Source organism: Plasmodium coatneyi, chromosome 10 (assembly GCF_001680005.1).
Source record: "Plasmodium coatneyi strain Hackeri chromosome 10, complete sequence".
Lineage (NCBI taxonomy): Eukaryota > Apicomplexa > Aconoidasida > Haemosporida > Plasmodiidae > Plasmodium > Plasmodium coatneyi.
Window position 1 is genome coordinate 852,554 of NC_033565.1, and position 21,154 is coordinate 873,707.

General features: G+C 41.0%; 5 protein-coding genes across 5 annotated transcripts; all 5 read left to right on the forward strand.

Moving 5' to 3' along the window:
• Window positions 1-3,564: 3,564 nt before the first annotated feature.
• Window positions 3,565-4,774, forward strand: PCOAH_00029900 (Splicing factor; the record flags this gene model as incomplete). The annotated part of the gene is made up of 2 exons (XM_020059792.1): window positions 3,565-3,903; window positions 4,083-4,774. 2 exons carry the CDS (start codon window positions 3,565-3,567, stop codon window positions 4,680-4,682), a joined length of 939 nt encoding a protein of 312 aa, XP_019915271.1.
• A 1,581-nt stretch (window positions 4,775-6,355) lies between these two features.
• Window positions 6,356-8,122, forward strand: PCOAH_00029910 (Uncharacterized protein; the record flags this gene model as incomplete). The annotated part of the gene is made up of 1 exon (XM_020059793.1): window positions 6,356-8,122. The coding sequence occupies one exon, from the start codon at window positions 6,356-6,358 to the stop codon at window positions 8,120-8,122; it is 1,767 nt and encodes a 588-aa protein (XP_019915377.1).
• Window positions 8,123-8,974: 852 nt separating this feature from the next.
• On the forward strand, window positions 8,975-10,387 carry PCOAH_00029920 (Uncharacterized protein; the record flags this gene model as incomplete). Its single annotated transcript, XM_020059794.1, has 1 exon — window positions 8,975-10,387. One exon carries the CDS (start codon window positions 8,975-8,977, stop codon window positions 10,385-10,387), a length of 1,413 nt encoding a protein of 470 aa, XP_019915341.1.
• An 834-nt stretch (window positions 10,388-11,221) lies between these two features.
• PCOAH_00029930 (60S ribosomal protein L12) lies at window positions 11,222-12,222 on the forward strand (the record flags this gene model as incomplete). The annotated part of the gene is made up of 2 exons (XM_020059795.1): window positions 11,222-11,258; window positions 11,762-12,222. The coding sequence occupies 2 exons, from the start codon at window positions 11,222-11,224 to the stop codon at window positions 12,220-12,222; spliced, it is 498 nt and encodes a 165-aa protein (XP_019915441.1).
• Window positions 12,223-13,901: 1,679 nt separating this feature from the next.
• On the forward strand, window positions 13,902-15,167 carry PCOAH_00029940 (60S ribosomal protein L8; the record flags this gene model as incomplete). Its single annotated transcript, XM_020059796.1, has 2 exons — window positions 13,902-14,226; window positions 14,404-15,167. The coding sequence occupies 2 exons, from the start codon at window positions 14,208-14,210 to the stop codon at window positions 15,165-15,167; spliced, it is 783 nt and encodes a 260-aa protein (XP_019915527.1).
• Between the last annotated feature and the right edge of the window lie 5,987 nt (window positions 15,168-21,154).

Below are 21,154 nucleotides of genomic sequence, written 5' to 3' on the forward strand. Positions count from 1 at the left end.
TCACGGTAGGCACCCGTGCATATACCACCTATTTTGGATTAGTCAGCCAGGGGGGGCATATTCCTTCCCTTCCGTTCGGTGTGCTCTCCGTTCACTGGGGTAGTTACTTTAAGGAGCAAATTGAAGGGCTGGCTTGGCTTCCTCGGCAATTCACCAAGGGGATTTTATTCCCTCTTGAGAAATGCAAAGGGGGAGATTTAAAATGCCGAACCTAATTAACACGTTGGAGAAAAAAAAAAAAAAAAAAAAAAAGTAAATATTTTCTCTTTCCCAAAAAGGGAATAAAATAAAATATGGGAAAAAAGAAATTACCGTTTGGAGATTTGTGAGAAAAAAAAAAAAAAAAAAATTTTTTTTGGATCGACCTTTTGGTTGATTTACGGCCCTGGCCTGCTCATGTGCAAACACATTCGAATGTGCAAGAGCATATGAGCATATTTTTCCACGCGGGGATGAATGATGCATCTCCGCAGAGAGGCTTGCTTTACTGCATACAAATTTCTATACGTATGTGCTCACGGGTAGGCGGACTAGAAAAAATTGGCACTTCCCCATGTGCGAAATGGCAAATGCTCCAGACGAAGCTGCCCGTGTGGGTATGATTCGTATGTGTTTGCACATGCGTTTTGGAGATGTAACCCAGGCGGTGTAACTCGATTGGAGCTTTAAAGGGGTGTGTGCAGTGCGAAGGCAGATGCGGCGAATGATCTAATGCACTGAGCTGGGGAGAAAGGGGAGGGTGCCTAAATGAGATCGAGAGGAATAAGCTCCAGTCGGGTGGGATACGTTTGCCGGGTGTGATGCGTTTCCTAGGTGTGGCACATCTGCCGGGTGTTCCGCATGTTGTGTCGCGCTAAGCATTATTTAGCTTACGTTTTGTTTCACTCGGCTTTCTTCCTCGCTGCGCTTATATTTTTAGGATTGTCTTAGCAAGCACGACCAAACGCGGGTTAACATTTTTTTTTTTTTTTTTTTTTTTTTTTGGGACTTTCACCTGCATCATTAGTTTGTGTCTCGGACATCCCTTCATGCTGAGTTGGGCACTTAAGTATAGTGCTTCCCCTGTGCGAGCACGTCAGAAGGATGGACATTCACCAAGCGTCTCCACATGGGGATGCGCGGAACCAGATGGACATACACACGCGTGCATGCATATCAGTATATTTGCATGTATTGCGAACGTAGGGTTTTTCTCGTTGCGTACCTCCCTGCGGAGCGTACTTTGCCAGGTCTATCTCCCTCCAAAGTGGGAGAACCCCCCACATGAGCGGATGCCATGAAAACTTCATCACTAAATACACGGGACAAACCTTCTGGGTGATGAGAAATCCAAAATTATTTAAAAAAAAAAAAAAAAAAAAAAAGACTAGTAATCCTTGTCAGCTCTCCAAAGAAGGGATGACCGCAAGTGTGTTATACTTGAATGTTTATTTTGGCCCATTTCTGCCTTCAAATGACGGTGAAGTTTACCACATATTTGTTTCACCCATTTTACTTCCCATGTATGGCGCGCATGAGCGTAACAGCCTTGTGCACCGCCTGGGAGGGGCCTCCTTCAAAATTGCCGCTCATAAAAAGTTCAGATGTGCAGACCCCCCTTTTTGCGCATTACGGAGGATGTCACCCAGTGAAAGGTCTATGCAGGTGCACACCATTATGCCATTCCGATGGAGGAACCCCAAATGGACAGTCCTTCCCATGTAGTGCATAATATGTATGTGGGCAGATTAAACCGAATGATCATTTCGCATGTTCTTCCCCCCCGTACCTACTTACCTACCTACACATGCACACCTTTCCAGTTGTGTGTAGGCAGGCGATCCATAATGTCTACACGAATCCAAACTTGAACCGAAAAACTAAAAAGGGTCATATGTTAAAAATGTTAACCGAACTTAAGGACAGGTCAATTTGCTTGCTGGTCTGCACTTACGTATCGAACTGCTTTGCATTTCTTAGATGAGGGGATGGAAAACAGTCCGACCACGTCGAGGCGATGAAAATTCAGCAGGCCATCAGTAGAGACCAATTCGTTAGCGCATGGGAAGGTCTACACGGGTGGGTACAATTCTACGAATGAAACCTGTCAACAGGTTTTTCTTTTTCACCCGTGTGTTACCCCAAACTGGTGCGAACCAAATGAGGCACATTTTTTCCCCCCTACAATTTGTGTCCCTCATTTTGACAAAGGAAAACAAAAAAAAGGAGGAAGAGTCCGCACTTGATGATATGATTAAATTTTACCTGATGGGCGATAAGGGAATCCCCAAACTGGCACGATGCATATGTTATGCAAACGTCCATACGACTGTGTATGTTTTGTTTTACATAATTGTTCCTTCCGCCCCCACCTAATATATGCACGAAGAATAGGTGTATATACAAGGGCAAACGTAAACACAACTTGTATGGTATACATGCATGTGCGCACTGATGTTAATTTCATCCTTTTATGCATTCCTTGTTGTCAGAATGAGAGGTACATAAGAATTATGCTCTTTAGGTAAGGGAGGGAGAGGGGCACAATTCTGTTGAAGCAGCCAACGGGGACGCATTCAACACAACAACTTTGCCGCGCTCGCTGTGCGTACTACTAATTTTTTATGAGCACGCGTTTATCTCCATGCAATTTTTCTTATCCATATTTTTTTTTTTTTTTTTTACCCACCACGCACCCCCAAATTGAACGTCGGAATTTTAGCAAGTGCTTACAATAAAGAATGAACCCCAGGTGTAGGGATGCTTTAAATGCCGGCGCGAATACGAGAGAATACCTGCGGGTACGATCTTCTATACGCACCAAGGCAAGCTAAACTTTTGTCAGTGAGCCTACTTATAATGACAATAGGGATTGTTAAAAAAAAAAAAAAAAAAAAAAAACACGTGCGCAGTACCAACTGTTGCCCCTTTTTTCGACCTACTATAAAAAGAGGGATCTACAAAATAAAAATGACGAAGGGTGATTCGGTGTCAGCCGTATAGTCAACGGAGGAAAAAAAAACAAACGCAAAAAGAAAAGAAAAAAAGAGAAAAAAAAGAAACGGCAGAAGGCGAAAAGAAAACGGAAAACGAAAAAAACGAAAGCACTATAACGATGGTAATAAAACGGAATACAAAAAGCGGAACGCAAATATAGAAATACAAAAAACAAATGCGAAGGGAAGAAAGAAAAGGAGGAAAATATGACCACTTGCCTTTTATTCAAACCCTTTTTACCAAGGCATAATTTTATTTGATATTTTAAAAACCTATTGCATACATCTGTTTTTTTTTTTTTGCTTCCCAAACTGACATTGAAAAAACGTAGTAGAGTGAACATATTCACATGTGCCTTTGCGGCCAACAGCTAGCTGCAGTTCTCCAGTTTTGAGAAGCTACAACGTTGCGTTTTGCGGCAGGCGCATACGGGAGAAGGAGAGCACGCTTTGGTTCTATTCCCGCGACGGTGACAGTTGTACTCGATACGTGCGCGTGTAACTGGTTTAGTTGCCTATCCGCTTCCCTACGTTAATTGCGCACAACACAAATTGCGCCTAACGACGAAACAAAAGAAAGTCCAAGAAAATGTCTGTGAGTGAGAGTATTTCACGCATCTACGTGGGAAACCTACCGTCTCACGTATCGCCAAGGGACGTAGAAAATGAATTTCGCAAATATGGAAACATACTCAAGTGTGACGTGAAAAAAACTGTATCCGGTGCTGCCTTTGCCTTTATCGAATTCGAAGATGCAAGGGATGCAGCCGATGCGATAAAAGAAAAGGACGGGTCTGATTATGGGGGTAATAAGTTAAGGGTCGAAGTTCCTTTTAACGCCAGGGATAATGGGAAGTACGGCCCCAGAGGGGGTAGAGGGATGATGGGAAGAGGAATGAGGGCCAGGCGAGGCAGATACGTCGTTGAGGTAAGGGAAAAATGAAATAAAAGGAATACCACTTTGTGCAACATTAACGTGTAGCATTTTTTACTTTTTATGTTTGCCCTCATTTTTGCGTATTAATGATAATGCCCATGTTACAACATGTCACCGTTGTATGCAGCGCGTCTTCACACTCAACCCGCTTCACCCATCCACACGTGCAGGTCAGCGGACTGCCCCTTTCAGGCAGCTGGCAAGATTTGAAGGACCATCTTAGAGAAGCAGGAGAGTGCGGTCATGCAGATGTTTTTAAAAACGGAATTGGCGAAGTGTCCTTTTTCCATAAGGAAGACATGCTTGAAGCGATTGAAAAATTTAACGGATCTACATTTAGGTCCCATGAAGGTGAAAAATCCAAAATAACCATTAGAGAGAAAAAAATATCGTGGCACCGGGAAGATGGAGGGTACGGTAGATACCGTAGCAGGAATAGGAGCTATTCTAGCAGGAGCTACTCCAGGAGCCGTAAAAGGTCCTACACCAGAAGTAGGAGTTACAGTAGCAGAAGCTACAGCAGGAGCAGAAGTAGAAGCCGAAGTGGAAGTCACAGCAGAAGCAGGAGTAGAAGCAGAACATCTAGCAGCAGCAGAAGTAGAAGTATGGATAGAAGAAGAGATGCATATGAAAAGAAAAGAAGTTACTCCAAAAGTTTGTCTTACCAAGAAAGAAAAAAAAATAACAGATCCATATCAAAATCTGGATCCAGATCTCCATCTAGGTCACGTTCCAGATCCACCTCGTGGTCCCGTAAGAGAAGACATTAGTCGTCTGCATTATGTGTAGGTGAGAATGATATTCCCACGGAAGGGTGCTTATCGACTTACATTTGTATACCTTCGTGCTAAATGTCTAGGTGTTCATCACCATGGGTGTATTTGTGCCCATGCGTCCTTGCACTTACTTGTATGTACTTGTATGCGCGCAGAATGAGGAAGTTTATCGTTGCGATTCGTCCCACTCGCGTGCTTATCTCTTAAATTAGGTGTTTCTTCCCCTTTAACATTATTTAAAGGTTATCCTCTTCATAACGCAAATTAGTAGGCACGCTACATATGCACACGCATGGGTATACATGTCATAGATGTGTGTCCTCCTTCCCTCAGTTCACTTCACTATCTAGGTGCATGATTACTTTTATTTTATTTATTATTATTTTTTTTTTTAGCCACTCACCTACATATTTATGTGTTCCCCTCCCCCTACGCTGTGTGTACATATGCGTATGTTTGCATGCGCGTGTGTAAACGTATCTTGCCTTCACGTGCTCCCACACCACAGGGACAAGTAGCCCGCACGGCATTGGACGGTTTTATAAATTTTTTTTAAATAATTATTTATAAATAAATTATAGCAAAATAAGATATAGCGAAATAAAGTGTAGCAAAATAAAACAACCAGTTGTTTGCAATTTTTTTTAAAATTATTATACGGAAAGCGCTGATTTCGGCATTACACACAGCCCCTTGGGAGACCCAGAATGCTAAACCCTGTGATCTGATAGGAAAAAAAAAAAAAAAAAAAAGCCCCCGCTGAACGTACACAAAAACACACTACCGCATAACCCAGTGTTACACATAAGACAAATGCATGACGACATTATGTTGGAGGAACTGCTACAATGGATGCTTCAAATTGGAAAAAATGACCCACATGGACTCCCTGTTGGAAAGGCCGTTTAGGCCCGGATTTAGCCTTAACAGTTATAAGAAAAAAGAATATGAGTTGTCTTTTTCGCTCCGTTCACCGTTTTCAATATAGCCCTTTTTTGCGCAACATCGGCAAATGCGGGCGTTTTTCTGTATCAATAGGGGATGGATTAATCTGCCTGGATATGGCCCCCTGGAGAGCATACACTAGTACGTACGTTTCTATATCTATACATGGCACGATCCAATATGTCAATCTGCACACATTTCCGAATTTACAAAATTTCCCTTGTTCATACAGCCACTAAATAGCTAGCTATTTTTTGTAATTATTATTGTTATTACTATTGTTTTTTTTTTTTTTTTTTTTTTTTTTTTTTTTTTCGTATGGCTGTTCATAAAAAAAAAGTCTTTTCGACGATAATGCTTCAACCTTGACACAAACAAAATATAATTAATTACTTCATCAATTCGGAAAAACTGTGACTTTTCATTTTAATGGAGACTGCTTGATGGTTCAAGTTCTCCATTTTGAGGGGACTTTCATTTAACCGCATTATATGTTCACTATTTTTATTTTAAACTTGTCCTTCTTTCTCTCCTTTTGCACAACGTATATGTACATATGTATAACCACGTGCAGCCGTAAGCAGGTTGCCCGTTGGATGTAAAAAAAAAAAAAAAAAAAAAAAAAAGGATAACCATTTTGTTACATACGTTAGACACACATGTTCAGGTCTGCTTTTCCCAGTTCTGCAAAATTTACCCCGTGAGTGTCCAATACATTAGCCATGCACTACGTAAAGAGCAAAACGGTGGTTATTCAGGGATCGACAGACAAATTGAGTAACAGCAGCGTTGCCATAAAAAATTCAAACACTTCGCTCAAAAAGGAGTTGCACACAGACGTGCAAGGGAAAAGATCCAACCGAGATGATCCATCTGATGAGGAAAGACAGACAAGCGAAAATGCGCCAAGATTAAAGTCATCCCTTAAAAAAAAGAAGAGCTCTTTGGATGGAAGTACTTTGGAACAGGTGAGCTTCAAACGTGAAGATGTGGAGGGGGACCCACTGGAGGTGAGCAGTAGCGACGCTTCGGAGGGGCCGCTTAACGGTATCACGTCGAAAATGGGCGTGACGCTGGAGGGAGGAGAAAACGAAGGTGATGAAAGCAGCGTAGATGATGATCGAAACTCGGATGACCCTGACACGGAACGGAGTAGTAACTCGAGTGAGGAAAAATCGGTAGACAAACCGAAGGGACCAGCAAAAAGTGCAATGAAAAAAGTGTCCGTGTTCCAGCGGCTAGCCACGACGCACACGCTGAGCAACAGCTACAGACACGTAAGTCCAAAGTTGAAGAAGCTGCACACAGAAAATCTCCAAGCAGCCTTGAAAAACGGGGGACCCAATAAAGCCTTCAGCATGAAAGTAGACAAGAACGTGACCTATACTTCATTCTCGCCGTATAATAAAGCGAGAAAGATAAATGCGGAAAGGAAACTAAATATGATCAGGGCCAAGACGCAGATATTAAAAATAGCTGAAAGGTTTATGAGCACAGATAAAATCAAGTCATTCCAAATGGGGGAGAAGCGGAACACTCAATCGTTTGCGAAAAGTGGGAAACCCCCTTCGGAAAAGGTGCAGGTTTTGGGGCCGTTTTTGCCCAAGAAGGGGGGGAACGAATTGATCAAGTTGGAAAAGTTGGAAAAGTTGGAAAAGTCGGTAGGGAAAAAGCCAGGGGATATTCCGATCCATTTGAGGCGAAGTTCAACCAAGCATGGGAACTTGGGCAACGCTAACCACGGAAAGGGGCCCAATGAAAAAGTAGCCAACCGGAAAAACCGACCAATATTAAGAAAGGATAAAAAGATGGTTTTACGGAAAATGGGTAGCCAACAAGGATTACCATTATTTGAAAACATGCTTGGAGTAAGTCCCTCAGGAGAAGTGTATTCATGGAATGGCTACCACTGGAAGAGAATAAACATCCTCTACGAATGTTTCGTGTCCTTATGCACTGACAAAAGGGGACACATCATTTGCATCAATACAGATTTCAACCTGGGTTTTCTAATGAGCAATAGGTGCTTCCAAAAAATAGATACTCATAGAGAAACTCTCTTTTTAAAAATGGCCATTAGTGGGAGGAATAAAATGTGGGCAATAAACCTTCGGGGCGATTTACAAAAATGGGATAAATACGAATGGGTGCAGGAAAAAAAGGCCTATGGAATAGCAAAGTTGAAGTCATTGGCCTTTGACAGAAATGATCACCTGTGGGTTCTGGATGAGAAGAATTATTTTTACATTTTCAACACACAACGTAAGAATTGGATGCTCCACAGTGATGCCAGCAGGGGAGGAGGAAAGATAAATGACTTTGATTTTAACGAGAATAATTTTTTGGTGGCCCTCACCTCTGATGGGATGATAAAAATTTGTAAAAATGGCCGATGGGTGAAGTGCGGAATGTTAGGACAAATGAAAATTTCCAGTTTGCACTTTTTGAGGAAGGCAGGGGGGGACCACCCGTTCGGCATGACAAAATAGCCCCGACGAAGGGTTTCCGCAGAGGGGGTTATAAATCCCCACCGGGGGATGCATTTTTTTAGTTGAATTCTTCCCCCTGCGTTTAGGAAATTTACGGAGCTAATTTTACACTTTGTAATCAATCTCGTTACCTTTGGGAAGGCACACTACCTTTTGTTGCCCTCTCCTGGTGTGTATTTGTCTTCCTATGAGTTTTGTAGGGGGGTTCTTCCCCTAAATAAAGTGCAATATCGCGGTATCCGAATAGGTTTTGGGAAGGGAAACCTTTGTTCTAAACGAATGTGCCCTTTCTCCATTTGTGCTACTGATCAGGCGAGGAGTTGCGCGTTGTGCATGTGCCTTTTGTGCAATTCATGACGCTGTTATTTTTGCCTCCTTTTTTTGTGCATTTTTTCGGAGCTAAATTTGTAGAAGCTCCTGTGCGATTTGTAACTTTCCCTTTTTTCTTTTTTTTTTTTTCTAACCTTTTCCTGGGGGAAGTGGAAGAAAGGTAGCTTGGATTCGCCTCTAATTGGGTGGGAACCCTAAACCCTCTAATCTGTTCATCGTATCGTTAAAACTGCCCCTCTATATTATGGTCAAGTAAGAGAGGGACCCTTTTTGGAGTTGTGTTTCAGTGCGTGTTATTTTTCCATATGTAATGTGCTTCCCCTTTTTTTTTAATCCCATGGTTTGTTGCCACTTACCGGATGCAGGGCAAAACAGGAGCGGCAGGTCCACTTCGCAAAAGGTTACACCCCTCCTCATGAGGGACTACCAAACATTGTGGTAATACACATGTGCACCCCAACCTTTCGCACTTCCCCAAATTGGTGTCACCTCACTTAAGTATGCAGCTCATCCGCATAACAAATGAAGGGTTTGCGAATTCCCCTCATCCGGAACCTCATCCCGAGTGTAAGTTTGAACAAAATAAATGGTACCCATTTATTGAAGCACCTGGAAAATGTGTGTGAGCATATAGCCCTGGTGGGGAGGTACACCAAGGGGAAGTCAACACGAAGGAGACACATCAGTAAGTACATAAAAAGGGTGGACAGGAACAAGGGGGAATGCATCCCAACCAACGGGACAATAGGAAGGAGTAAATTATTCGACCAAGTGGATGAGCAGTTTAACAAAGCTGTGGTTCTTCTCCCTGAGTTGGGTCCTAGTGGAATCATTAGACTATTGCATGCCCTGCAAAAAATAAAATATGAAAAAAAAAAGAGAAAAAAAAATAACATCCTAAAACGGATTGAGTACTACCTACTGCGAGGTTCCGTGAACGACACGCTATACAATTTTTGGAGTCACCTAAGGATAAATGACGCCATCCTCCTGTTTAGGATGTTTATAAAAAACAACCATTTTGAACCAGCCCTTCTTTACAAACTGATGGGACAGGTAGTGCACAACAGGGATTTCTGCATACCCTCTGACGTGGTACTTTTCCTACGTTCTTATCATATATACCGATGCAGAATAAAGAGGAGTCCGAAATGGAAGTGGAAAGAAGTTTCCCTCTCGGATGATTGCCAAAGGAAGCTCCTCCAAATCATTGTGCGCAACAAGTTCGACCTTACACACAAGGAGATGTGTTCCTTTGTTTCCCTTTTTTCGATATATGGTCGTGTTTTGCCTTTCCACGAACGGTGGCAAATTTATACCAAGTCGATTGAATATGTAGAGAGGACCCAACTGGCTTACTCCCCAAGGGATATAAAAAATATTATTTTAAGCCTCTTTAGGATTAACACCTTCCTCTTTGATGGGGCATGTGTACCCCGAAATAATGATGGTTTTTCCATGGGGAAGAATTCCCACGTGGAGAGATTATCCGTGGTGAACCCCACCTTGCGAAAGTTATTTCATCTTTACAACAACCACAATACCGACGTTCGGGTGGAAGACGAGTTGCGAATACTGGAGAGAGCAGTGCAGAGTCACTACTATAACTATGATAGCCTCGAGAACATTATCTTCCACATAAAGAATAACCTTGCCCAGTTGGGCCTTTCAAAAGGAGTAAAATTTGTGCGTTTGGTTAGGAAGCTGCGGAATGCACACTCAGCCGACGGGGTGGTGCTTACAGATGCGTCCACGTCAAACACGGAGAGAAAATTTGTTCTCCATATGCTGGACCAGATTTTATCCAACTGCGCCGAGGTATTCAGGGCTCGGTATAAGTACCCTCCGCGGAAAATTAGGGCCGTCCTCTCACTTGACCGTTTAGCGGCTGTGCCGGGGGAACCAAACCACGAACTCACCGTATTGCATCGCTAAAGGTGCAACTCCAATTCTTGGCTGAAGTGTTTTTTTTTTTTTTTTTTTTTTCTGTAAATTTGATAGTGGCAGTTGGGGTAAATTTTTCCCTTCCATGCTTTGTCCCTATTTTTGTTGCTATCCCCGCGCGTGGGTAAATCATACATATATCTGTATGCGAATTTTTTAAGCACTCGCGCGGGGAAGGGGTAAAACCCTAGAGGCAAATTCTGCACGTTTGTATGCCTCCGAAATTAAGAAGCAATGCGACTCTGCCCCTCCTGTGGGGGGTGAACAACAATAGTACAAAAATATATATGTGTATTTATATGTATTATAGTTGTACCTTGGGGGAGCGAGGTCGAGTTGGATGTATGCCCACCTTCTACCGACAGTGCGCAATGACGGCATTGCCTATGCGCGGTGGGCGACGCGATAAGGTGAACCAAGCTACGTATAGGCTTAAGCACCGAGTGAAGTGCAAGAAAAAGGGGGAAAACAGGATGAGCAAGGACCAGTATAAACGAGCATAACGAACGTGCCATCTTGCGATGATGCCCCATTGCAAAATGCTTACAATCCACTCCTTGCGCGTCGGCGTTTAAAATCGTTCCCCCCGAATGCTGAGGAAATTATCATGTTGGCCGAGTCGGCGGAAAAAAAAAAAAAAAAAAAATAAATAAATAAAAAATTAAATTAAAAAAAATAAAAATAAATAAATACACAAATTTATAAATATACAAACGTACGAACGTACGAGCGACTGAACTGCAAACCCCCCTGCTTCGGAAGAACAACACTCATCCGCAAATTGGAACAAAACTCCCTTTGAATTAACAAACGCGAAAGTTCAAAATGGCCAAAAGACCAGATCCTAACGAGATAAAATATGGTAATTATATTTATTCATTTATTTTTTTAAATTCGCATAATGGATTAGCAGCAGAGAGGGGGGACGTATGCCTCCCGCCCGGCGCTTTCTGTTGTTGATTCATTTCACCTCATCACGTGGCGAGAGTAGTTTTCTTTGCATACCTTTTTTGTGGAGAAATAATTTTTACATACGTATATGTACGTGTTTCATGCTTGTGACATTCGGTGGGGTCCCCCTCAAAGTGGAAGTGGTAGAGAGGCACTTATTCGAATGATGGGAAAATTGGTTAGGGGAAGGAGGGGTACTATTCCTGTGAAGAGTGTTCCCTTCTTTTCCCTGCTCCCAATTTGGGGACCCCATCCTATGAGCTTCTCCTGTTTGTAGAGATTCATCCCCGTGGGTGTATTGCTCCTGCGTTGTGTACGCCACGAGCCCCCTCCATGGTTATCACTGTCCCCCCGTGAATATACCAAACACGATAATTCATAAATTTTTCGTTCCCCCTTTTACCTTACGCGCAGTCTACATCCGACAGGTTGGAGGAGAAGTGGGAGCCTCGTCAGTGTTGTCCCCCAAGCTAGGTCCCCTTGGATTGTCCCCCAAGAAAATTGGTGACGATATAGCCAAAGAAACGCAATCATGGAAGGGGCTGAAAATCTGCGTAAAACTTACCATACAAAATAGGCAAGCCAAGATCGAAGTGGTGCCAACGTCAGCCTCCCTTGTGCTAAAAGAATTGAATGAAGCTCCCAGGGATAGAAAAAAAGTGAAAAATATTAAACACAACGGAAATTTAAAAATTGAGCAAGTGTACTCTATCGCAAGAACCATGAAGGATAAGTCGAGGGCCAAAGAATTCAAAGGAACTGTAAAAGAAATTTTAGGAACTTGCAACTCCATTGGTTGCACCGTCGATGGGAAGAAGCCAACCACCGTCCAAGAGATGATTGACTCCGGGGAGATCGATGTACCAGACTGTTAAATAATGGATGGATTGCAACCAGGAAAGGAATAAAATGGAAAGGGGGAAGTGGTGATGGTGGATGAAAAAGCCTGTCGGGGAGACAGCAGACCCCCCCTCCCTTAGTGAGTCCACTTGTGCCATACCGACTTTGCCATCGAAAAAGAAAAGCAGAGGCCCGATCAGGCTATGCAAAGTGGTACGAAGCTGAGACTGTCATGACTGCGTACGAACCCGTATTAGACCAAATGAAAGAAAATTGGGGAAGCCTTCTCCCCCTTCCTCACATGCACATTTCATCATCCATTTCGAGATACGGGCGTATATACGTGTATGCACATTTATCTTTCCTTTTTTTTTTTTTTTTTTTTTTTTTAAATTAACACTTGCAACAGTTTTTAATTCCAAGGATATTAGAAAAAAAAAAAAAAAAAAAGTGTACTTTTAAACCTTTTATATTCATAAAATAACAGTTCGTTCGTCCGTCTAGGTGGAGCGACTAATAAAAAGGGGGCACCTCGATTGAGGCACACTTTGGAAGTTACCTAATTTGGAAGCCCCAGGAAAAAATTTCCCCATGATGGGTACGTAGTAAACCGTTTTTAACGCATACCAGGTTATACTTATGGGAAAATACTACACTTTTTTTTTCCCCTACTGGATGTGGAGGGGACCGAATTAAATAGTGCAGCCATGACAACCAATAGGGAGTTAGGTTTTTTCCACCATTTCACACAATTATACGGGCAACACAATGGCTAATTCGAATGGACACGCCTTTTCCACAGGGCTGATTGTAGGTATCCATCTTTTTCTGCTCCCCCTGTATCACCATCCTTTGTTTGCAGCGTTCTATACATTAGCATAAAAAAAGGAAAATAAAAAAAAAATGTCCTTTTTTTCCAATTTGTTGTTGCACAGTAAACCTGTGCATTCTCTCGCGGGTTGGCGCTGTCGCCCTGACAGTTTTATTATTTTCCATGTTGGGAAATTCACTTTTTTCTATATTTTTTATATTTTTACATTTTATTTTATTTATTTATTTTTTTTTTGCGTTTTGTGACGCAGCTTTCGGCATTTTCTTCATATAGCTGTTGTTGTCCCAGTAAAAAAAATCCCCATTTTTTTTTTCGCTTTTAAATTTTCTGCCATTTGTTCTTTTCCCCCAACAGGGAAGTGAGAGCACCAAAAATAATGGTAACATTTGGGGAGTCGCGATAAAAGCGGGTTGGCTTTTCGTAGTGCGCAGAGAAGGGCTCCCCCTTTCACGTTCTTCGTATGCATATGGGCAAGGCGGGACAGAGGCCCAGGTTAACTGCCCCGGTAAGGCTCGCCGCGAATACGCATATATTCTTAGGGGGTAACCTCTTAAATCACCCCTTGTTAGCCACCCCGCAGTGGGTCAACTCTATAAAAACAACGCAAACATATACGTGCTGTTGAATGCGTGCAGCACCGGTTAGAAAGAGAAAAGCAGCGTTATAATCCCAACTATATATTGTCCCCATTTTTTCCGTTTACTTTATAATTTTACGGCATACAAATTGTAGCACGGAATACGCGATGGATGATTAGTATACACAACAAATTACGCATGGGAGATGCATACCATATGGAACCGCGTATACTCTTCCATAGTGCAGGAAAAGAAAAAAAAAAAATCCATTTTAATGACAAAAAGAAAAAAACCCTTTTATAATGACCACAAAAAAATAGCTGGAAAAAAAAAAAAAAAAAAAAAAAAAAAAAGTTGCGAAAAAAAGTTAGCAAAGTAAAAGGTAACAATCCTCACGATCAGGATAACCATCCAAAAACAAAGAACGAAATTTTTTGGCCAAACGCTGCGACGAATTTGCGCGTGAATGTAAGTTAGATCCTTTTTCAGGGCCAAACATCAGTAGGATATTTCCTTCGCGAAATTTACCCAAGTGTAGAGCTCGCTCAAAGCCCCACAATTAGGGAAAACCCCCCAAAACGGTTTATAATTTCAGAAGAGATTTTTCAAAATGGGAAGAGTTATAAGAGGTACATATTTTCCCCATAGGGGCTAAGAAAAAGCACATACGCGCGTTTGCTTCTTTTTGCGTGCGGAGGTTGGAGAATTTATGCCTATGCGCTTATGTGCCGCACGCTGCCCTGCGTGGCATACTGCACGCTTATTGTATCACTCACGCCACTCCCCACCGCTTCTCCCCCGTGCAGGCCAGAGGAAAGGAAGAGGCTCGATTTTCAAGTCCCACAACCACCATCGAAAGGGAGCAGCCAAGCTGCGCCATTTGGACTTCTGCGAAAAGAAGGGATACATTAAGGGACTTATAAAGGACATTATCCATGACCCAGGAAGAGGAGCCCCCTTGGCAAAAATCGTCTTTAAAAAAACAGAGAAATATGGAAAGAAGGAAGAACTGATGGTAGCCACAGAAGGAATGTTCACCGGTCAGTACATTTCCTGTGGTATTAAAGCTCCCCTATCCGTCGGAAACATCCTACCCATAGGAAAAATGCCTGAAGGTACTTTAATATGCAATTTAGAGCACCGCACAGGAAATAGAGGAACGTTAGTAAAAGCATCTGGATGTTACGCCACGGTTGTTGGTCAATCGGAGGATGGAAAGAAGACCAAAGTTCGTTTACCTTCTGGTGCGAAAAAGACCATTGATTCTAGAGCTAGAGCTATGGTTGGTGTTGTGGGTGCAGGAGGAAGAATTGACAAGCCAATTTTGAAGGCTGGTGTTGCTCACCACAAGTACAGAGTTAAACGTAACTGCTGGCCTAAAGTCAGAGGTGTTGCTATGAACCCAGTAGACCATCCTCATGGTGGTGGTAATCACCAACACATTGGTCATCCTTCCACCGTTTCGAGAAGCGCTCCAGCTGGACAGAAGGTTGGTCTCATTGCTGCTAGAAGAACTGGTTTGTTGAGAGGTGCCAAGAAGACCAAGCTGGTTGGCAAAACGGAGGATTAAAAAATGGCTGCTCCCAGGGATGAGGTGCTCTGAATTATAGTTGATAGGAACCTGCACCCATCTGATGTGCACATGTGCCGTTGCATCGTTGTCAAACCTGTGTATGGTTTAACTCAATTGAAAAAAAACCTGTCGAAAAACTGCCAAAAGGCGCACACGTAAAAAGAACGTCGAAAGTATACTTTGTGTAAGCGCACCACGTCTGAGACTACTACGTTTGCAGGAAATGCCCACCAGAGCCGCTCTAGTCAGAAGGGTGATACACCCATGCTGTTAAGGAGAACGAGATATGCATTGACCAAGGGTGCGGCGCCAACATGACTAGAGGAAGAGTGATATATAATTTCTTGTGCAGTTTTTTTTTTTTTTTTTTGGAAAGAGGGACATTAACGGATGGAAAGACCGAAGGAGAGATTCCTCGATAGACTCTTTTTTTCGGTCTTTTCATTTTGCTCTTGTCTATACGATGAATGCGCCAACGGAATGCATGTAATTTTTCTGATCATGTGCCTACCCAGGTGTGTGGTTTTTTTTTTTTTTTCATTTATTCACATTTTTATAAAAATGCATACAGTGTTAAGAGGTATTACAAGAAAACGAACAGACGTACCATTTTTTTTAAAAAATTAAAAAAAAAAAAAAAAAAATTATTTTCCCTTTTCCCCAAGTTGCTAACGCTTTACCATCAGTGTGGAATGCGCATTGGGAGAAAAGATATCACACGAGTGCAAAAAGGGGAGGGGGAACATTTTTTCCCGATTTGATTGCCCCGCTTGATTGGTTGCAGCTATGAGGAAACGCTTTAATAAATCGTTTTAATCCATGTGGAAAAACTATAACTCCCCTGGGAAGAAAAACCTTTGATCATATGCCTTTTAAAGGATAGTACCCCTTTTTAAAGTTCATCCTTTTCCAAGCATGCGGATCAGTTGCGAGGGCGCATTATTTGTCTTCCCCTTTTGGAACTCAATTATGGGGGCATTATTCATGTAAGAGGAGAATCGTTCTTACTTTTGGTATGTCTTGAGACATCTTCATATTGAGAAGGCTGCTACGCGTTGTAGTCATGCCTACTCAGGTTGCTTCAAAGCAAAGGAATTAACGGACAAAGGAGAATTAATTAATTTACACACAAATTTTTATAGAAAAAAATTGCAGCAGGGGAACACTAACCCTTTGATAATTACACTGCATGCATTTTTCGAATATTATGAAAAAATTAGCACTGATATGAATCGCCATTTCATTGAAAGAAATTACCTCATAAATAATGCTGACACGTGGAGAGCACATTTGTTCTGCCAAAATTTGGACACATTCGATTGCCATAAGTTGCTATTAAATTCACGTGGAGGTGAATACGCGCTATCCACACACGTTGTAAAGACAAACAGAGATGATAGAAATAAATGGACATAAATAGGCACAAATCACAAATACGTGTACATGCCCGTTCTGTTGCAAAAATAATCCACGCTTCGTTGCTTTGAAATGGAGAATAGGATTAATACACGAACAGTGGCGTTCCTCACAAAAAGAAACCGCAATAAACATACCTTATCCTAGCCAGACAGAACGAACTTTTATAATTACCCATGTTGCATATGAGCGATTTGATGGAACACCCACTTCGTCAATGTGGTATGCCTTTTAGGATGAACTGCTTCCTTTGCTTATGTACAGAGAGCAGCATACAGCGTTTAGTATTTTCCTATTTTCTCCCTCTTTTTTATTCACTATTATTGTGCAGCATGTTGTTCCTAATTTTAACCATGCGGAGCGGCTTATTTGCTAATTTAGCGCTTAATAGCCATTTTGAGAATTTTTCTTTTTTTTTTTTTAGAATTCACCTGAACAGTTCAGAAAAAAGTAGCTATTTCAGTATTAATGGCTGAAATAGCTAACTGGAAAAAAAAAAAAAAAAAAAAAAAGAGTTGCTGCAAAAATGTGAGAAAATGCTTATTCTCCTCCAAAGTGAGGGTTAATTTGATCTGTTCTGTGTGCATGCCTTGGAGTCACATAATTTCGCTGAAGTTTGATGCAAAACTGCGCTCGGAAATGGAAAAACCTTTGAAGGCAAAAAAATCGGAAAGAGTGAAACTTTCACAGTAACCGCACTGTGCAGTAATATGTAATAGCAGAGTGAACTCCCAAACAAACAAGCAGGCTCGGCGAGGGCACGTGCTCACTCGCATAATAGTCGCAAACGCATCTGCTTATTTTCCACGCGTTAGTCAAATGGCTTATTTGCGTATAGTATAAATATGTACGCACATGTATACACGCATGTATTATACATATATAGTTATGTATATTTTTACGCGCTCTTGTATGCGTTTTTTTCGTTATAAATATGTGCTCATATGGAACTTCAAAAAATTCCCTTTCTCGCTTATTCGCGTTTTTTTTTCCCATTTTCCCATCCCTTTTTTTTCCCCCGTTTTACACTTTCAGGTTCCCCTCACATGGAAGTCCCCAATATTGTTGATGTGCGTGCAACCCTTTCCGCATCAAACAATTCCGACGTTTTATATGTACGCTTTTTTTTAAAACTCATGCACACGAAAAGAAAAGCACCTCATCCGGTAGGCTGAACTATATTCTTTTTCCCTTTATACGTTTTTTTTTAATTTTCCACGTGCACTGGTACGTATATGTGTATATATGTACCGATGTAAATATATGCAGCACATGCGTGCCTTCTTCACATGTACACTTGCACGGTTATGCGCATTTCCATGTGTAATACGTGTATGCGTAAAAAATTAAAGAAGAATTTCCCATTTTCACGTGAACTTTTTTCTGGTATGCGCATATTACATCCTTACAGATAGGTTTCATGACAGAACGAAAAGATGAAAAAAAGGAAAAAAAAAAAAAGTTAACACATAAGGTGACTACTATGTTATGTCAACTTCTTCCTTTTCTTCACCATACTGATATGTGTTTTTTCCCCTTTTTTTTTTTTTTTTTCTTTCCCTCTAATACTTGTAGTTTTACGCCATTTTGGTTATGCAAGTTTGGGGAGAAGCCTTCGAGGTTGTTTATTCGTTTGCTCACTTTATATATCTCATTTCATGTTTTACATTTTTTGCTTTCTTTTTTGTGTTTTCTTTTGTTTTGTTTTGTTTTTTTTTTTTTTTCTCTAGCTGCTCGACCAAACGTACCATGTGTTACGTGTATGCGTGCACGCAATACATGCAGAAAAAGAATAAACACGCGCAGCGAACATGTATACATACGTAGTAACTTGAACATGTGCACATATACATGTACACGTGTATATACATGCACACCCACCCCTATGTATGTACATGCATATATGGATGCGTATGTAACTGTGCATATGCGTTCATGAGTGCACGCATGTGATATGTATGCGCTGAGCACAGGTTAAGAAACATACACATCAAAAAAAGCAAAGACAAAAATAGGAAAAACAAGAAGGTAAGAAATATAAGAAAAAAAAAAAAACAAAAAGTAACGAAAAAAAAAGAAAAAATCTTAAGACACTAGTATGCGAAGAAATTTATTTTTACGAAATTTATAAGGTATCGTTTTTTTTTATTTATCATTTTGTTATTTTTTTCCATCGTTTTGCCATTTTTTGCATCGCCTTGCTACCTTTCTTCGTTTTGCTGTTTTTGCTATTTTTCCTGTTTTCCCTTTTTCCTTCCCCCCTTAGTCATACGCCTTTTGAAGGATAATTTTTTTTGTTCAAAACCAGGAACGAACGAATTTCGTTAACGAGTGGTAGATGCTTAACTGTATGCTACACATCGCTCAGTGTATATGCAGTACGCGAAGGCGTGAGCACCCAATATGTACTTAAAATAGAAACAGGGAAAACCTTTTCTGTGCATACGAGCACTTTTGTATTTGCTCATTTGTTCTCACGTGCATTTTGTTTTTTTTTTTTTTTTTTGGTACATGCAAGTAAATAGTGGTAAGAAAAATTACGCAAAGGGACATACATATACAGAGAAAAGGGCGAACTGCTCCACAAGGAATGAACACTTCTGCCATTGTGCTAGGCGAAGAAACAATGAGCGATAGCGTGATCCCTTTCGCGCGCGCATGTGTAACACTAGTAGCACGTTTGCTGTGTGATGCACGAGATTGTGCATACGTGTTTCCGTGTGTGTGTTCGTAGGATTGCGTAAGGTTCACGCGTTTCCATATGTACACACGATTGATACGAATATACACTTATTTATTTATATTATTATTATTATTTTTTTTTTTAACCTTTTGCAAATAAGCAAATGTGGTTACCTGGAAAATAAAAAGTATCATTTTTGGAATTATATTATTCATTTCATTTTCACATTAATGATTTTACATTTTGCACACATGAAAAAATCCTTTTATTGTACCTGCCTTCTCATTTTCACCTCATTGTATGTTTGACAGATTAACGGTTTAAGTTTTTTTTATTTTATTTATTTATTTTTTTTTTGGTGTACGAAAATATGTGCATGTTAATCTGAATGTGTAAAGATAATTTTTTTTTTTTTTTTTTGTTTGCAAAGATAATCAGTGATGCGAACCGTTTTATGTTCCTTCCCCCCCTGCGTAAACAGTCCTTTTACACTCCTTACGTGGAATTAAGGAGGGGGGAAAAAAGTAAGACGTACACCCTCGTTACTCCTTCTGCGTGTGCTTGAGCACCCACGCGCGTAGCCACATGTTGGTAGGCACAACTGCCCACGTTTTTTTATTCATTGTTCTGTGATGTTTCCTAAGCACGTGTGTGGAGATACGCAGATGTGCATGTGTTGTAATACCCCCTGTACAGAGTAGCAATTTTTGTAGTGGAACAAATTCACTTACAAACTGTTGCGTTTTATATGCCCCCTAATAAGTGTGTACACTACAACCACGCACAGGTGAAATGCGCCCCCCATCCTCCGTGTACTGTCAGCATGGAGTCGTTTGCATAACGCGCATAGTGTAAATATAGTGAAGTATATCGTACGCGTAATTTTTTTTCTTTTCCCATACGTATGTATTTTTATTTTATTTTATTTTATTATTTTTTTTTTTTTTTGAGTTCGTGCAATATATAGTAATAAGGCAGGACGCGCGCCCGATGAACGTATCATTCTGCTTGGTGCTAGATGAACTGTTGTGATTTTCCATACGTGTGAACATGTTGAGAAGTATTTTTCAGGCATACACGTCCTTACCCCATGCTAACGTTAGTTACGCGCTGCACCGTTGAAGTGTTAGAAGCGGCACTCCCTAAAAGACATGTGTAACTGCCCTTCGTTTCATCACCAAGGATGATGAAAAAATATGCTGACCAGATCAGGCAGTGAGTACATTTGTGGTGTTAGTAGAGACTACTGCATAAGGCCTCGACTGTAGACGTTCGTGTGTAGTTTAAATAATTCGCCTCCTAGTGTGCACATATAAATGATGTGTTATAGTTGCATGTGTTTATCTTCTTAAGTATCCCTTTCGCGCCCGCAGGCCTGCACAACCCGGGGGGTATACATTAAGCATAGTTCATTTAGCTGTTTCATACGTATTAATTATTCATCTCATGTGTGTACATCCTCATGTAAACATTCCAACTGGTTAATAGTTACCCCCGTTTTTTTTTTTTTTTTTTTTTTTTTTTTGTACATTCACTTGAATTGTGAAATGATTATCATTTTGCCGGTTATGCATTGCTGGTATCCCTGTGTTTAAAGATTTTATTTTTACGATTTTTATTTTATTATTTTTTTTCTCCTGCTACGATGCCCCTTAACCCCTCAGTAGCATACGATTTAGTGCATGTGTTTTAGTAAATCCTTAATTTTTTTTTTTTTTTGCACCTTTTGTACGCTCCTCGTAATTTTTTCCCACCATCCTTTTTTTTGGGAAACCTTATATATACATTATATGAATCCTCGCGTGGGAAGAATCCACTCGTCGTTTTCATCACTCGTCCTCTTCCTCATCTTCCCCCCTCGGCTTGTGCCCACGGGGCGGTTACA